The sequence below is a fragment of the Panthera tigris genome, chromosome A2 (genome assembly GCF_018350195.1).
Source record: "Panthera tigris isolate Pti1 chromosome A2, P.tigris_Pti1_mat1.1, whole genome shotgun sequence".
Lineage (NCBI taxonomy): Eukaryota > Metazoa > Chordata > Mammalia > Carnivora > Felidae > Panthera > Panthera tigris.
In genome coordinates, this window is record NC_056661.1 from 8,610,724 (window position 1) to 8,626,960 (window position 16,237).

Genomic DNA, 16,237 nt, shown 5'->3' on the forward strand with positions numbered 1-16,237 from the left:
GGCATGTGACCCAAAGGGATCCAATGAGCCTCCGCCCTGGGACTTTACTCAAAGTTACTGGGAAAAGGGTGACTGTTTCTACTGGGCCATGAGGGCGTATCCAGAGATATCTTCTCTACTAAGGAGGGGAGAAATTGCCTGATGGTGAAGCTAACACAGGCTTTTACACCCTGTTACCTCTCTCTGAAACTCTTCCTCTAAATATCCACGGGGCTCAGTCCTTTATTCAGGCTTCTGCCCAAATGTCACCTCCTCAGTGACATTTGCCCCCTGAGATGACCCCATTTAAAATAGCAACCATCTGGGGGGAGGCTGGGTGGCTCAGTCAGTCGAGCTTCCGACTTCGGCTCGGGTCATGATCTTGTGGTTGACGAGTTCGAGCCCCATGTCCGGCTCTGTGCTGACAGCTCAGAGCCTGGAGCCTGCTTCAGATTCTGTATCTCCCTCTCTCTACACCCCCCCCCCCACTTTCTCTCAAAATAAATAAACTTAAAAAAAAAAAACAGCGACCTTCTCATCCCACACCCCTGTCGCCCTTAAATGGATGATGGTGATGATTTTACGTTCCCTGTTTATTATCACCTAACAAGCATTTGATGTTCTGTTACTGATTTGCCGCCCTCACTAGTTCGTTTTGTTCATTTGTGTATCCCTAGCACCTAGAACAGGGCCTGGCACACAGTAGGACAAATAGTTGTGCAGGGGTACGTAGGTGGTTCAGTGGGTAAGCTTCCCACTCGATTTCGGCTCAGATCATGATCTCCCGGGTTGTGGGTTTGAGCCCCACGTCGGGCTCCTTGCTGACAGTGCAGAGCCTGCTTGGGATTCTGTCTCTCTGTCTCTGCCCCTCCCCTGTTCGCTCTCTCAAAATAAATAAATATATCTGTGGAGTAAAAGATTAGAGAAACACTAAGCCAGGAGATGTAAAGAGATGGGTGATACTGTGTCAGCCCCTGGATACAGCTGTGCCTGAGCGTCCCTGAACTTAAAAAAAAAAAAAAAAAGCCATAGTGATGCAGCAGTAACCCCTCCCTCAGGAAATTGGCCTTTGCACCGTGCGTGAAAGAGCGTGAGAGGCAGAAAGTATAAGCTGTGGTTATGAGAGGAAAAGTAACCCAGTGGTTAAGGGAGGGCACGTGTTCTGGCACATCACACATCATTCAAGTTTGAGCCCCAACCTTGCCACCTTGGGTAAATTACTTAATCCTCACTAGGCTCAGTTCTTCATGTATAAAATAGACATATGGGATGTATGCTATTCCATAAAGCTAGTACCAGGATTTGGTGAGATCGATTAGGTAAAGTTCTTAGGACAGTACATAGTAAGCCCTCAGTAAAAATAAGTTATTTTATTGAAATATAACTGACATATTACATTGCGTAGCAATTATTATTTGCTTAAGCTATTTCAAGAAGGATACTGTTACTTACATCTGACTGGTCCTATGGTCTTAATATTCATAGCCACAACAACAAAAGCCTGCAAAATAGCATGTTCTGTTCTGTAATTGGTCTTTTCCCAGACGGTACATGATGCTTAGGGTTCTCCTTTTTGTTGTTGTTGTTGTTGTTGTTTATTTATTTTATTTTATTTTTGAGAAAGAGAGAGGGAAGGCGGGGCAGAGAGTGAAGGAGACAGAGCAGAGGATCCAAAGTGGGCTCGCCCCTGACAGCAGACAGCCCGACCCAGGGCTCGAACTCACGAACCATACATTCATGATCTGAGCCAAAATCAAGAGTCTGATGCTTAATCTACTGAGCCACCTTTCCCTTAGTAACAGTACTCAAATGTAATTTCCATGTATGCGCCCTCCCAGGCTCTAGTCTTCGTGATCTGAAGTTGCTCTTCTGGTTCGAAGCATGGGCACAGGACCCAGAGCTGGACAATCTGCCTATTAACATTTCTCTGAGCACAGTGATTGGTGCAGGGGTGGCCACGTGACATGAGTTGGTCCAATGGGCATCTGTTCTGGGACTTTTGCTTGACCTGATGGAAAGGAGGGGCTCTCCTTGCATGGGAAGGTGTGAGCCTGCCTTGCAGTGGGGCTATATTAATTCGATGCTATTTTGGCTACTCTAACAGACCCAAATAATAGTGGCTTAAGTAAGATATACATCTATTTCTCTCTATGTAACAATCCAAGTAGCGGCAATACAATATGGCTGCGCCCTGGTCTCAGAGGGCCAGGCACCTTCAAGTTTGTTGCTCAGTTATTCAAAGAACATGAACCCCCCTCAATCCAAGATGATCCACTCCACTGCTTCATTCTAACCAGCGGCGGGAGCGATGGGGGGAGGGGCAGAAAAGAGGGAAGGGGAGGACACAGGCCTTAGGTTTAGGAGCCTAAGAGCCTAAGAGCTGTTAAACCTGGACTAAAATTTGCTCACATCCCATTGGCCAAGACTTAGTCACATGACCATGCTTTGCTGCAAGGGAGACTGGAAATGTGTTTTCTACTCTGGGTGGCCCGCTAAAAATCAGTGGTCGCTCTATTGCCACAGATGGTGGCTGGATTTGGTGGGGAGTGGGGGGGGGGGTACAGTCTCTTCAGCAAATCAGAGCCCAAAGACCGCAACAAAATCCTGGTATGTTTGGAATCCCTGGATCCAACGGTGACTGACGCTGGACTCAACTGAACCTTTCGAATACACGAGCCATTCGTTTCCCGTTTTGCATGTCTGTTTGAATTGGGTTTCTGAACACTCGAAGCACAAAGAACCCTGATTAACAGTGAGATATATAAAGCCCCTAGTTGATGTACAGCATGGAGTAGAAGTTCCTACGTGAACACACTATTGCTAAGAATGCGGTTGTGGCGGGCGCCGGGGTGGCTCAGTCGGTTAAGCGTCCAACTTCGGCTCGGGGACATGATCCTGCAGTTCGTGAGTTTAAGCCCTGAGTCAGGTTCCGAGCCCCGCATCGCACTCAACGCAGAGCCTGCTTGGGATTCTCTCTCTCCCTCTCGCTCTCTCTCTCTCTCTCTCTCTCTGCCCGTCCCCACCACACACTCTCTAAATAAATAAATAAACTTACAAAAAAATGAATGTAGTTGTTTCTGTTGTTAGGACTGTGTTGCAGGTGGCCTTATGGGTCCCTTTATCTCTACCTGCTCTGTTTCTTCTTCCTACCCCAGCACAGAGAGACAGGGTACCCCTCTCATCCTCACACCCCGTTGACTTAAGGGTGATGATGTCGTTTGTCTCAGATGCCAGTGGAATTTGACTTCTTCAGTCTCCCACACCCATGGCGGAAAAGCAGCGTATCGCCCCCCCAAATGTTGGGGAGTCCCGCCCCCTGCGTGTGTGACAGCCCCTCCCCCTCCGGCATCCGGTCATGTCTCACCCAGACCCTTTCATGAGGCCGTTGGGGTTTTTTCAGTTTTTGTTTTTTAATTTTGATCTTGATCAAGAGAGAACACGAGGCACAGAACAGACAAGACCCATCTCCTGTTTCATAACCTTGGGCACTGTTTTCATCCACTTCCGTCCCCCCGGGTTGTCAGATTTCTCTGGGGAAAGGTCTGACCCCCCCCTGCCCCCATCCGTGCCCCACCTGCCTTCTATGTTTATGGGATGAAACTCTTCATCCGGCCACTCATGGGCTGATGGCTTTGGAATAAGGATCAAGTACCGGGAGTGTCAGAGAGATGGCATTCGATGAAGTTGGGCGTGGGGGGCGGGGGTCACACAGTACAGAGCACAATGGCTCTATGGGGGAATGGGACTTTTCTGGGAGAGGAGGCCTCTCCCCACATCCATGGTGGCAGGGGCCAGGCCCCTAGAGGGAGAAGAGGGCCCCCTCAGGTCGAGGAGATGGTAGGTGTGTGCCGGGCCCCCTCCTTCCGCCGCAGCACAAAGTCTCTAGGGGCGGCTGGACTCATTGCATAGAAGACATTGGCGTTGTCAGGAATCGGCAGCTCTGGCCAGGGGTGGACATGACGGTAAAAGGCCTGCACCACCTCATATCCCACCACGAAAGACCGAAGTAACCTTCTGCCATTTACTCTGGCACAACCACCCTGCGTCCCTTCAGCCAGTGCTGAGCCGTCCTCTCGTGGGGAACCTGGACACCTTCCCACTCAAAGCCTGCACAACCTCAAGTCTCTCCCACCACGTCCGCCACGGACCTGGACAACCTCCCGCTATTTCTCTCTGGAGTCTATGCAGCCTGTGCCGGAAGGCTGGACAAACTCGGGTCACCCATCCCAAACAGCTTCCTTTTCACCCGGCCAACTCCCAGCCAAGTTCCTGCCGCCCTCACCATGAACTTGGACACCTTCTGACTTCCTACATCCAGCCTGTATAGTCTGTGGCCCTCGCACTTGATAGTTGAACAATTTCCTATATTCCTTCTTAATGTCCCCCCAAACTCATGTCGTGTCCTCTCCTTCTTGAGAACCGGGGAACCTTCGATCTGTGTCTGGATTGGGCATCATCATGTTCCCCCTACCCTGAATTTCAATACCACGTGGCGTGCCACATTCAGAGACTGCAGGGTCCCCATGCCGAGCTGGGACAAACCCATTTCTTCACAAACTCAAGCCCAGACCCCTCTTTAGACCCCCACCCCGCCAGGCTGAGCCTGAACAACCTCATGATCCTACAAATTTAAGCCAAGGCAACCTCCTTTCCTCCCTCTCCCATGTGACCCTGGACAATTTCATTTCCCCACAGATCCCAACAAGACACCTGTCGTGTCCCCCTTTCTCTCACACAGCCAGGGCAACCTCATGACCCCACAAAATCAAGGCACGGATATTTTACTGCCTCTTACCCCCACCCTGCTTTATCTTACCCTTACTCTGTGTCCGACTGGAACCACCTCACGGCCCTGTTAAGGCCAGTCTTGACCCTCGTCAACCTGCTGCCCTCCTAGCTAATCCCCAGTCCAGCCTCCAAGCAGTCCCTACTCACCCCTGTCCCCCGGAAGGACTTGGAAAAGCTGGTAGTCATGGGCCCAGGGCTCGGCCACATTGTGCTTTTGCAGGGCTCGCTGCACCACGCTGGGGGCCTTGTCCTGACTGGTGAGCTGGGAAGAGAAGGTGGGTGGTGAGGCGTGACCGCCAAGTTCCAAGGGCAGGGCTGCCCCGGCAGGTTCCCGGCCCAACCCCTCACCAAGATGCTCCGATACAGGTTCCCGTGGTCATTGTCAATGCTGACGCGGATGACTCGAGCCTCTGATCCCTGCTGCCCCGGTAAGGAGATGTGAGAGCTGCTCAGAGGCAAAGCCAAGGGCCGGGGGCCTGCCAGGTCTGGGCTCAGGGGCAGCTGTAGGCAGCGGGGGTGGGGGCTGAGTGGTGGGAGCCTTATACATCCCGCTACACAACTGGAGCCTGGGGACGGGCAATCAGGGGGCACTCGCGAGCCCACATCTACGCCATCCCATCACATACAGACCTTCGTGCCCTGTTACAAAGACAAACTTACACATGGCCAATAGACACATGAGAACTCCTATGTACACGGACAGCAGCAAATACACACAAACGCTTATGATTGTTGTACATCCACAAGTCCATCAACAGCCCCGTTCACGGTCCCGTGGATACTGGGGATATTTACACCCATGTTTCCACCCTAGGTATGCGCATTCCTGGGGACACACATATCCTTGCAAAGGTGTGATCACACCCAAAAGTGCCCTGTGGGCAAGCTGACTCATGGGTCCAGGTCCGAGCACAAGCCAGACTAAGGGATAATCCCTCAAACAGGGCCATGGAGATGCACAGGGTCTCCTGGACAGACACCCAGGGTGCTCAGCCAAGCACGTGTACAGCCTCTTATGTACATGCCTGGTCATGAAACCACACACGCACATGCACGCGCGCACACACACACACACACACGGCCCTGGGTGCCCACAGTCCCACACGCACACAGGCAGTCTCGGTACCTTGGTGGTGGGGCTCTGGGGCCCTGGAGAGGCCGGGGGACTGCCAGGAGGAGGGTCTCTGGTTCTAGGACTAGATGGCGGGGACCCTGGGGAAAGACTGAGGGAGATACAGAGCCTGAGGTCGAGCGGCTGCCCTGACCTCTGACCCTGCCATCTCCACTCCTTTCACTAACTGGGATACTCACCTGGAGGCGGGGGACGAGGGGTCCCCAGGACTCCCACCAGGGGATGAGCCCTTCTCTCGGGACAGCTTTCTAAAGATAGAGACGAGGGATGAGGAGGAGATCAGCCTCGGGCCCAGGAGCGCTCTCCCGTCTCTGCCCACCCCTGTCCCCACGCACACCCCGAGACTCACGCACTGAGGCGCTTGGTGAGGCTGAGGCGCCGTCGGATGCGTGGGGAGCTGGGGCAGGAGGCAGCTGGCGGCTCAATGACACGGGAGACATGGTAGCTGAGGAGTCAAGGTGCACATGGGGTGGGGCGGGGCCAGGAAGCAGCAGGGAATGAGCTGAAAGCTTGGCTAGAATCAGTGAAGGGCCGCATTTTGGGGGCATGGGGGGGTGCGGCAGGAGTTGGGCACCAAGCGTCAGTGTCAGGGTAGTAAATGGCGGGCTATTGGGCCACCGGGGTCTTATTAGTTATGAGAAGGGATGGCTTGGTTGGCAGGTCACGTGGGGATTGGCTGCGTGGGATTGAGGAGTAAAATTGGGTCAAAGATAGAGTTCCAGGTCGAGTGATCATTGGGGTCAATGACTGGGGCAATGGATTCAACAGAATGAAAAGAAACGGTTGGGAGAGTTGAGTTGGATGGTCAGATGCACATCAAAGTTGGAGTCAGTAATTCAGAACCGGGGTCAATGACTGGGCTCAGAGATCCAGACTGGGGTTACAAATGGGGTCATAGGTCAGATAGGGTCAGAAGGTGGGGAGGCAAACGGATGGGACAGGTGACTGGAATGGCCAGCTGTCCATGAAAGGCTGAAGTCAGAAAGTCAGATGGGGTCAAAATCTGAGGTGAACTGGGACCCTCAGTGGACTGGGGGAAATGCAAGGTCATAGGTTGGGGGTCGGGGCTCAGGAGGGTGTCTGAGGAGGTGGAGCGATACGTGTGTGCCATCGCGGGGGGATGGTGGCTGGACTGAGTCACCTCTGCTCCTCGCTGAGCTGGCGCTGGGCACGCAGGGCCACCAGGATGGGTGTGCGGGGACTCAGGCAATAGTTCCGACAGCGCTTCTGCAGCTGCTGGATGTGGGCCAGGATCTCCCACTCCTGAGGGGGCGGGGCCTCTGAGAACCTGCCCTGGCCCTGCCCCCACCCTGTCCCCCCCATGCCCACCCAGTGCCACTCACCTTCCTCCTCTTCTCAAAGTTGATGAGATCCCCCTGGGGGCAAACTTTGTCTGAACTGGAGCCTCCAGAACCGAGGACTGAGGGTCAAGTTCAGGGGCTGGGATGTCAGGAGCCCCACTGCGCTAAGGGGGCTGGGGTAGGGAGTGCGGGCAGGGTCAGGGGGAGGATGTCAGGAGGCCCACTGTGCTGAGGGGAAGTGGTGCTGGGGTCAGGAGTCAAGGGTCAGGGGTCAGACCTCCAGCATGTCCGGCAGGGCTGTGTCCAGCATAACCAGGTCCGTGAGAAAGGTGCCAAGGTAAGGGACAGGGCCTGGGGGCAGTTTCTGTGGCCCCAGAACTCCAGTCACTCTCAGCCGTCACTGACCCCATCACGTAGCACCCCATTCCGTGAAGATTCTGCTCATCCCCCCCATCCCAAACCACCTCACTCACTGGGGGCAGGCTTCCTGGGAGGGGGTCCTCCTCTTGGGGGCCCTCGGTGGCCTCCTCCTGGGGGAAGGGAAGAACTGAGCAGTCCTGGGGTCTCTCTGACCCTTTTTCTCAGGAAACATGCCTCAAGACCCACCACCTACACCTGTTTGCCTTCAGCGGCCACCAGGGGAAAACCGAACAAGGGAAGTGAGCCGATTAGCAACAAGGGGCAGGCCCTGGCCTCCTCCAGGGCTGGCCTCAACCCGGGAGAGAAGGCTTGTCCCGGCCTGAATGGCACAGGCCTGCTATCCATACCCTGAACCTTGCCTTCACAGCATCGCTCTATCTGGTAATTCATTATATCATCGCTAGGCCGTTATTATCGTGTTGTGTGTCTCCCTATATAAGGCCTGATATCCCCCCCCCCCAGGGCAGGAACCTCATCTGTCTGGCTCATGGTAGGAGTCTCCTGGCACAGTGCCCGCCACACGGTAGGCGCTGAATTCAGAGCTCCCTGCTCCTTGACCTCTTATCCTTATTCGAGACATGCATTCACTCACAGACATTTATTGAGCAGCTACTCTGGGCCAGGCTCTGTTCTGAGTGCTAGGGAGGGAGCGGTGAGCCAAAGAGACCAGAAAATCCTGGCTTCGCAGAGCAGACATTAGCCAGGGAGAGGCAGCAATAACCAAGCGACACTTGTACCAGGCAGAGATAAGGGTGATAAGGCAGCAGGCGAAGCGAGACCTGAAGAAGGTGAATGTGAAGAATGTTCTGGGCCGAAGGAACAGGCTTCACATTCCATCTAGTCTGGATTCACCCTAAGAACCAGCACCCAGCTGCAGTTAAAATCTAAATCTGGCCTACATCTCGTCAGCCTCGCGGGCACGCAAGTTTTAGTTTTGCTTCTCAAAGTCAAGTCCTAGCACTATTTTATTTTTTTACTCTTTGCTAGGACTCTGGCCCCAAGCGACCTTCTCCATGTAACTTCTGGTATTTGTTGAATGAATAAACAAGGCAGTCACTGCGTATGAGCTGTAAGGAGGGCGGCCGGCCGAGGCAGTAAAGCCCTGGGGCTGTCCGCTAACACGGGGGAAGGTCATTGCTGAGGTGTGTTGGAAGGACACTGAATGTTATGACAATGACAAGCCATGCCCTGCCCGGCCCCAGGTCCCTTTTTTGGGGCGGGGGATCCCCGGGGTCCACACCCATCTTTACCTGGGAAAGAATCTCTCTACTGCTGAGGTGGTTGTTCTCATCGGAGAAAATCTGCGAGAGTTTTCTGAAAGTGGATAACCGTTCCCTGGGGCGGGGGCAAGAGAGGGGTCACGGATCAGCGCCTGGGAAGGTCAGAGCGACGCTGGGGAGGAGGAGGGCCCGCCCCAGCGTCACCAACCCTCCTTCCCTCCTTCTCCCGTCCTCACCGGCTAACGGCGCCCCAGCTCCGCTTGAGGCGGTAGATGGGGTTAGACTGCAGGGCTGACAGTATGGCGCGCAGGGAGGAGAAGTTCCGCAGTTCGCGGCAGCGCTGGACGGGTGGGGCGGGGGCGCTGGTCACACCCCAAGCCTGACCCCCAGCTATGATCCACCTTTGATCCGAGACTCCTGACCCCAGGCCAGACTCCTACAACTCGCCCCCCATCTGACAGGCTACCAAGAGTCAGCCTCCTCCCTCGGGATCCTCCACTCTCCCCCACCTGCCCCTCCACTCCTTACCTGGCACCTGTCCCCGTTCCTCGCTTCTCCCCAAGCCCTAGAGGTGCCCACAGTATCTCCCCAGGACCCAGACCTCTCCTCCCCGAAGCTATGTCTCACCCCCGCGTGGGTATCAACCGTTTACCCTCTTTCCCCCCTCTTCCCCCCCTCCCACTCTAGTGGGCCCCCAATTTGTTTCTCTTCTTCAGCCTTGAGGCTCTTGCCCCGCCCCTACCCTACCCAGTCCCTGTAGGGACCTCCGCCCCCTTCTCCGGGCTTCGGTCCTTCCTCCAATCCACGGCCTCCCCATTACCTTCTCCCACCCCATCCTCTTATCCCTAAACCCACAGTGTCCCTCTGCAGTCCTGGACCCTAGCCCTGGACCCCTTCCAGGCTTTCCCTTAGGTACCTCGCAACCCCAACCCTCCCCTCGTTGCCAGAGCCCTGTCTTGGGCCTTCCGCCTCCAGTCCCCGGCCTCTCACCAGGCCTGTTCCCCACCCCATGCCCCACCCCCACCCCCCACCCCCCAACAAGCACCTGGGCGATGCGGATCCACTTCTCCAGCCGCTGCGCCCTCTGTGGGGCGGCCAGGCCCTGCGCTCCGAGCACGGAGCCCAGCACGCAACCGATCACCATGTTGAACTGGGTCACAGTGGCTCGCACAGTGGGGGCAGTGCCTGCGGCCCCTGGACGGTCTCGCTGTGACCACACGGAGCCCAGGCACTCGCAGGGCCGCACCCGAGAAAAGAGCTCCTGGGAGAAGGGAGGCGGTGGGGGTGGGTGGGTAGGATCTGTGCTCCGCGGAACCCGCCCCATTACCGCGTCCCACCGGGCCTCACCACATCCATCAGGGTCAGCTGCTCGGCCACTTCGTCTACACTGAAGTCTAGGAGCTCAGGGCCTTCCCGCGCCACTGCTTCCTCCTCTTCCCAGCAGCCTTCTGGGGAGTCTGGGCGTGGGGTCTGGGTAGCTCCAGGAGGTACTGAGGGAGTATAAGAAGGGGTTCGAATCCAGGACTGGCTTTGGGACCTTGGACGAGTGCCTTAATGTCTCTGAGTCTCACTTTACTTATCTGCAAAATGGAAACCTCCCTGAGGATTTTTAAGGGTGTCAGAGCAACAGAAACGTTCATTTAGCGCCTTGGGTGGTAGTCCACACTAGGCGATTTAACACAGTAACCCAGTGAGGGAGGTACTATTATCTACCTTCCACAGATGGGGAAACTGAGGGAGGAAAAATTTGCCCTAAGTCGCACCTTCAGGGAATGGCAGGGCAGGGATTTGAAGCCAGGTGCTTACAGGTTACAGTAGAAAAGAGAGGTTTGTGGGGGTTTTTTTGTTTGTTTTGTTTTGTCTTTGAACCTATATTGAAATAAGATCTGTCTACCCTATTGTGGCGAGAGGTGGTATGATTTTCTAGGTAAGGGAAGGCTATTGGCAGTCCCAAGTCCAAATCCAAATTTGTCCCCCAGGCTTGCTATGTGAACTTTAACCTCCCTTGTGCCTTGATTTCTTTATCTGGATTTTTAAAAAATCAAACAGGATCATACATACTAGACTGCCATAAAATAATCAATAGGAATGATTTTTGGGGCACCTGGCTGGCTCAACCAGTACAGCATGAGATTCTTGGTATCAGGGTCGTGAGTTCAAGCCCATGTTGGGCGTGGATTCTACTTAATTAAAAAAAAAAAGAAAGAAAAAAAGAAAGAAATGATTTTTCCCATAGTGGGATTCGGTGGTGGCGCTCCCTAGGGGACATTTTGGAAATCGAAATCTGCCACCAGGGAGCTGACAGGCTCAGTGAATTTGTGCCACTCCACCTCCAAATGCCACTTCAGGACATTTGCGTCTTTGGAAAACCTGTTTACAATAATCTGCACCTACAACCCAACTCTCTTGCTCATGACCACCCATTAGTTTGGCTCCAGGACTGCAAGAACTGTCAAAGTCTGGATCCTTTTTGTTTGGAAATTAGGAGTGTTCGCCATTCTGGAAAGCGATGTCCCCAATGTTTATGCTACTGCACCTGTGTGGTGCATTAGTTGGTGTTTGTGACTGTCACATTCACCATGACGCTATGAGAGACAAAGGCTCTGGACAACCTCATCACGTCCCCTAGTAAGACATGCCTAAGGGCTAACACAGCAACAAGCATAGTTTATTATTGTATGAGCTGCTTTCACTTTATTTCTCCTTCATATTAGAGTTACAGCACCGTAGTATTATTTTTTACTTACCTTTGTAAGTGCATTTAATTAGCTGTCTTTAATTTCAAATTAGGACAGACGGTGTTGCAAAATCCTAGTTTTAAAAAGTTGTCATTGGAAAAAAAATTGCACCTCAATTAATCAAATCTGTAGGTCTTACAGCAAATATGGGGATAGAAGAACATGCTACATGTCACCATGAGACAGCGAACAGGTAAGTGGAGAATGTGAGACCTTCCTCAGGACAAATGACTCATCCCCCCCCCCCCCCCCCCCCCCCCCCCCCCGCCCAATGACATAAACAAAAGGCAAAGGGAGAATGTGATAGAATAAAAGAGACCTAAGAAATGAAAGACCAAGCGCCCTGGGGTGCCTGGGTGGCTCAGTCAGTTAAGCGTTTGACTTTGGCTCAGGTCATGGTCTCACGGTTCATGGGTTCAAGCCCTGTGTCGGGCTCCATACTGACAGTGTGGATCCTGCTTGGGATTCTCTCTCTTGGCCCCTCCCTCATGTGCACTTTTTCTCTAAATAAATAAATAAACTTTAAAAAAAAAAAAAAGAAGGAAGACCAAGTGCCTTAATGATGTTTGGATTTCAAAGAAACAACTGTAAAAAAAAACAAAACAAAAAAACAAACAAACAAAAAAACCAAACGATTTAGGGACAATGGGGGGATTTGATTCTGGACTAGGTATTTTTTGAAATTAAGTAATTATTGCTGATTTTGTTGGAAAAGATTGTAGGCACAAGGTTATATTAAAAAAAAAAGCCCTTGTCAGGGGCGCCTGGGTGGCTCAGTCAGTTAAGCCTCCGACTTCGGCTCAGGTCATGATCTCATAGTCTGTGAGTTCGAGCCGGGCTCTGTGCTGACAGCTCAGACCCTGGAGCCTCCTCCAGATCCTGTGTCTCCCTCTCTCTCTGCCCCTCCCCCGCTCACACTCTGTCTCTGTCTTTTTCAAAAATAAATAAATATTTTAAAAAAAGTCCTTGGCAGTTAAGGCGCATACCTAAGTATTTACGAGTGAAGTAGCATCAGCATGGGATCTGTTTTCAGGTTATCCTGAAAAGACATTTTTGCGTCAAATTCTTAATTGTTAAAAATGAGCAAGGGGTGTCTGAGGGCTCTTTATACCATTCTCTCCACTTTCCTGTGTGTCGGAAATTTTTCATACTAAAAAGTAATGCCCCCCCCCAGAAAGATGTTAAAATGCAGTGTGTCCCAGAGCAGGGCCCACAGTAGGTGTCCAATAAATGTTCATTTCTCCTCTGACTTCAAGAACTCACAGCTCAGGGCGGTTCTTTCAATAGAATTGTCTGCAGTGGTGGAGACATTTTGCTACCTGCGCTGTCTACTATGGCTATGAGCACTAGAAATGTGGCCAGTGTGACCAAATCGCTGACATTTTTATTTTAAGTTCAGTGTCTATAACCCCATGCGGCTAGTAGCTACCCCATTGGACCCTTTAGCTCTAATGCCTTGAAATCAGCTGGCGAAATCCTGCAGGCAGAGGAAGAAAGACACTTAAAAAAAACCAAGAGGGAAGACAGAGGGATAAAATCTACATAAATAACCGAGACTTTGTCACCAGGGAGAGAAAAAAATAGCTGCTACTTTGTAAAGCAGAGAGGAATGTGGCCGCTTTAATCTGAGGATTAAAAGATGGGGGTTAGGGATTTAGATGCTTTTGGGATAGGGATCAGTTCGAACACAGATGGGTGAAAGATGGTACTTTATAAGCAGGATGCAATTATTCAGTCAACAAATCTTGGTTGTTCCTGCCCCTGGGGACAGAGTCTGCGACAAGGCCAGTGAGTGCTCTGCAGAAAAATAAGGCTGGCGAGGACACAGAGTAGGGGGATATATTTGCGGGGAGACGATCAGAGAAAGCAGGTCTGAGGAAGTGAACGAAGACCTGAATGAAGTAGGTAGATATTTTTCCCTCCCCCGCAAAGCTCTCTACAACCGGGTGGGCAAACTCAGTAAAGGACCAGATAGCTTGCTGATGCCCCTTCTACAAGAAAATAGCAATCGCACTATGACTTTTTATGTATTTTCGTTACAGATGGTAGATTCCAATAAGCGAGAATCCGTGATAACAACAATAATGAAGATAATACTGTTTGCCAAGCCCTCACTGTTTGCTTATATCCTTGTTTACTGTTGTCCTCCCTAGGGAACTGGGAGCTCGGTCCCCTGTTATTTCCCAGAGCCAGTAGCTACGCATGTATTGAATGAATAAAGAGGTCAATCAGGCAAATACTATCATCACCCCCCTTTCACAGATGAGGAAACTGAGGCTCAGAGACTGAAGTGTCAAGGTCAGTCAGCAGATGGCAGAACTGGGATTTGAATCCGGCTCTCTGTGGCTCCTAGCGTAAGTAGCAATGGAAGGAGTTGTAGCTAGAAACACAGGGCGTCCTGACCCAATGGTAGAGTGTTTTTTGTGCCGAGGATTAGACAGGTGCTAATATGTTAGACAAAAGGTCCATCTTACAGGTGGGGAAACGAAGGCTCAGACAGGGTTAAGAACTTTGCCCAAGATCTGTAGCAGCTCTGTGAGGGGAGAACGCCCCTGGGGGACGGGTCGTGGAGGAAAAGTCCTGCTCAGGGCACTATCGTGCCCCATACTCCTCACCTGTCCACGCCTCAGGCTGCTCCTCGTCTTCCTGCTTTCGCTCGTCCTCTTCCAGGAAATCTCCCAGTAGCTTCTCTGCCTCCCGGGCCTCGGGCCCTGCTGGGGCCGCCCAGCCCAGAAAGGTGCAGACGCTGCCTAGGTCCGAGTGGGCAGGGGGAGCCCGGAAATCCTGAGGGTGATCCCGCAGCCAGGAGCCCAGCACGGACACCACAGCCCTGGTCAGAATGGAGGGCCTCAGAGCCCAGCCCAGAGCTCTGGACCTTGGGGGCCCCTACACCTCAGATCGACCTTGGACCTCTAGGACCCCCTACCCTCACCTATGGGAGACCAACCTTAAGTTCTTGTTGACGGGCAGACCTCCTGCCTCTGTCTTCTTGATCTCTGTCCTGGGAAAAGCAATCCCCCATCAGGAGAAGAGGGAGGCTAGGGGGAGCTTAGGGGGAAAGAATGCAGGAGCGAGCACCCAAAGGAGAGTCTGGGGGTGAGAACACGGAGGCTACCCGTTGGTACTGACCCTGGAGGCAGGGGCGGTGGCGGTGGTGGCAGGAGAAGGCCCAGCACACGGGCAGTGGATACAAAGGCCCTGTGGGTGGCCAGGAAGGCAGGCACGAAGCCCGGGTCTTGCTCGTGGTCTCCAGACACCAATTCCCCCACCAGCCGCTCCAGCCTCGCGGCCCTCAGCGCCCGCACCTTGCTCGTGCGGTAATGGAGGAAGGCGTCCGCAGCGGGGCTGGAGGCCTGCGGGGCAAGGGGGGGGGGAGGCAAAGGGACACAGAGGAGTGGCCCGGAGCACCCCCTTTCCAATTATGCCCAGCGCTAAGCAGCGCTCTTACGTCTGGTCCCGCCCATTGCTCGGAATCCGGCCTCCTGGATTCATTATTCTGCTCCAGGCCCAAATGACCCTCGCAACTCGCCCGGGACCGGGTCGTCCCCCGGGCCCCGCCCCGCGCCCTCACTCACTCGCCCGCACCCCTCCCCGCGCGGCTCCCAGCTCTCCAGACGCGCTTCGCTGGTCTTTCCCGCCCCAGCCCTCCACCCCGGTCCGCTCTCACCCGGCTGCCGCTAACGACGACCCCTCCCTCCAGCGCCGCCCACTAAGCCTGGCGGACCCAGGCCAGGCCTGGCGGACCTGCCGTCCAGTTTAGTCCCCAGGTCCCCGCTCCGGAAGCGCGCGGTCGACGGGCCCGCCGCGCGCCCCGACCCCATTCACCAGGCCGCCCCCGGGGGTGCCTTTCTACCGCGACCACGTCTGCCTCTAGGCCCCGCCCCTCCCTGGGGCTCAGCCCCGCCCCTCGGCTTCGCCCTCACCTTTTTTGCCTGCGGGCTCCTCCACTCAGCCCCGCCCTCACCTGGTCGCCTCCGGCCCGGCTCCGCCCTCCGGCCCCTTCCTCACCTGGCTGCCCCCAGGCCCTTCCCTCGGGCTCGAGCGCTGACTGAGCTGCCGACGTAAGGACACGCTGAACACCGCTCCTTCCTCGGTCTCCTCGCCCCAGTCCTGCAGCGGCGCCTGGACGCGGAGGCGGGCTGAGGGCGCCGCGGGGGGAGGGGGCCCGGGACCTCGGCCCCCCCTCTCCCGCGAGGACTTAAGTCCGGGGCGAGGACTCCCGGCACCACTCCCCCTTCCCGGTCAGACTCTGCGAAACTCGGGGCGGCGTCCCGGGCTAGGGAAGTCCCCTCGGCGCCGCGGGTACCCTCCTCCCTGGTCCTGAGAGGATGGAGTGGCATTCGGGGACGTCCTAGGGTCCAGGCTCACGGAGTCTGTCCCTGTCCCCTCCCCCCCCCCAGATGAGCTCGGAGACGCCCCCATCCTTAAGAGGTTACCAGCCACTTCACTGGGTCGGGGACCGGGAGGCCGGGCTGGGAATCAAGTGTCCGATTTGGGGGGAGATAGGGTCCGGAAGGCGAGGACCTGGAGCTTCGGGACCTTGGGATCGCCAGGGATGTGGCGTCCGGGACCCCTGGTCCCCTTACCAGGGCGAGGTCCTTGCCCGCTGTCCGATCCATGGCCAGTGCCCGTCCCGCTCCACGGCGCGGCTGAGTGAGG

General features: G+C 54.4%; 1 protein-coding gene across 1 annotated transcript; it reads right to left on the minus strand.

Annotated features, from left to right (window-relative positions):
• Positions 1–3,483: 3,483 nt before the first annotated feature.
• RGL3 (ral guanine nucleotide dissociation stimulator like 3) lies at positions 3,484–16,231 on the minus strand. The gene is made up of 19 exons (XM_042978231.1): positions 16,165–16,231; positions 15,587–15,700; positions 14,708–14,931; positions 14,526–14,579; positions 14,194–14,408; positions 10,188–10,330; positions 9,886–10,101; positions 9,077–9,180; positions 8,871–8,955; positions 7,674–7,730; positions 7,478–7,564; positions 7,243–7,275; positions 7,041–7,162; positions 6,249–6,344; positions 6,079–6,147; positions 5,894–5,990; positions 5,116–5,268; positions 4,915–5,029; positions 3,484–3,919 (listed from the first exon to the last, which is right to left on the minus strand). The coding sequence occupies exons 1-19, from the start codon at positions 16,195–16,197 to the stop codon at positions 3,801–3,803; spliced, it is 2,136 nt and encodes a 711-aa protein (XP_042834165.1). The 5' UTR covers positions 16,198–16,231; the 3' UTR covers positions 3,484–3,800.
• Between the last annotated feature and the right edge of the window lie 6 nt (positions 16,232–16,237).

Excerpts from the sequence above, each read along its gene's own strand:
- RGL3 (XM_042978231.1), bottom strand. The coding sequence starts at position 16,197 with ATGGATCGGACAGCGGGCAAGGACCTCGCCCTG. Across the intron at positions 15,701-16,164 it reads CGGGCAAGGACCTCGCCCTG|GCGCCGCTGCAGGACTGGGG; the intron begins GTAAGGGGACCA and ends CTCCGCGTCCAG. Across the intron at positions 14,409-14,525 it reads CCCGTCAACAAGAACTTAAG|GGCTGTGGTGTCCGTGCTGG; the intron begins GTTGGTCTCCCA and ends CATTCTGACCAG.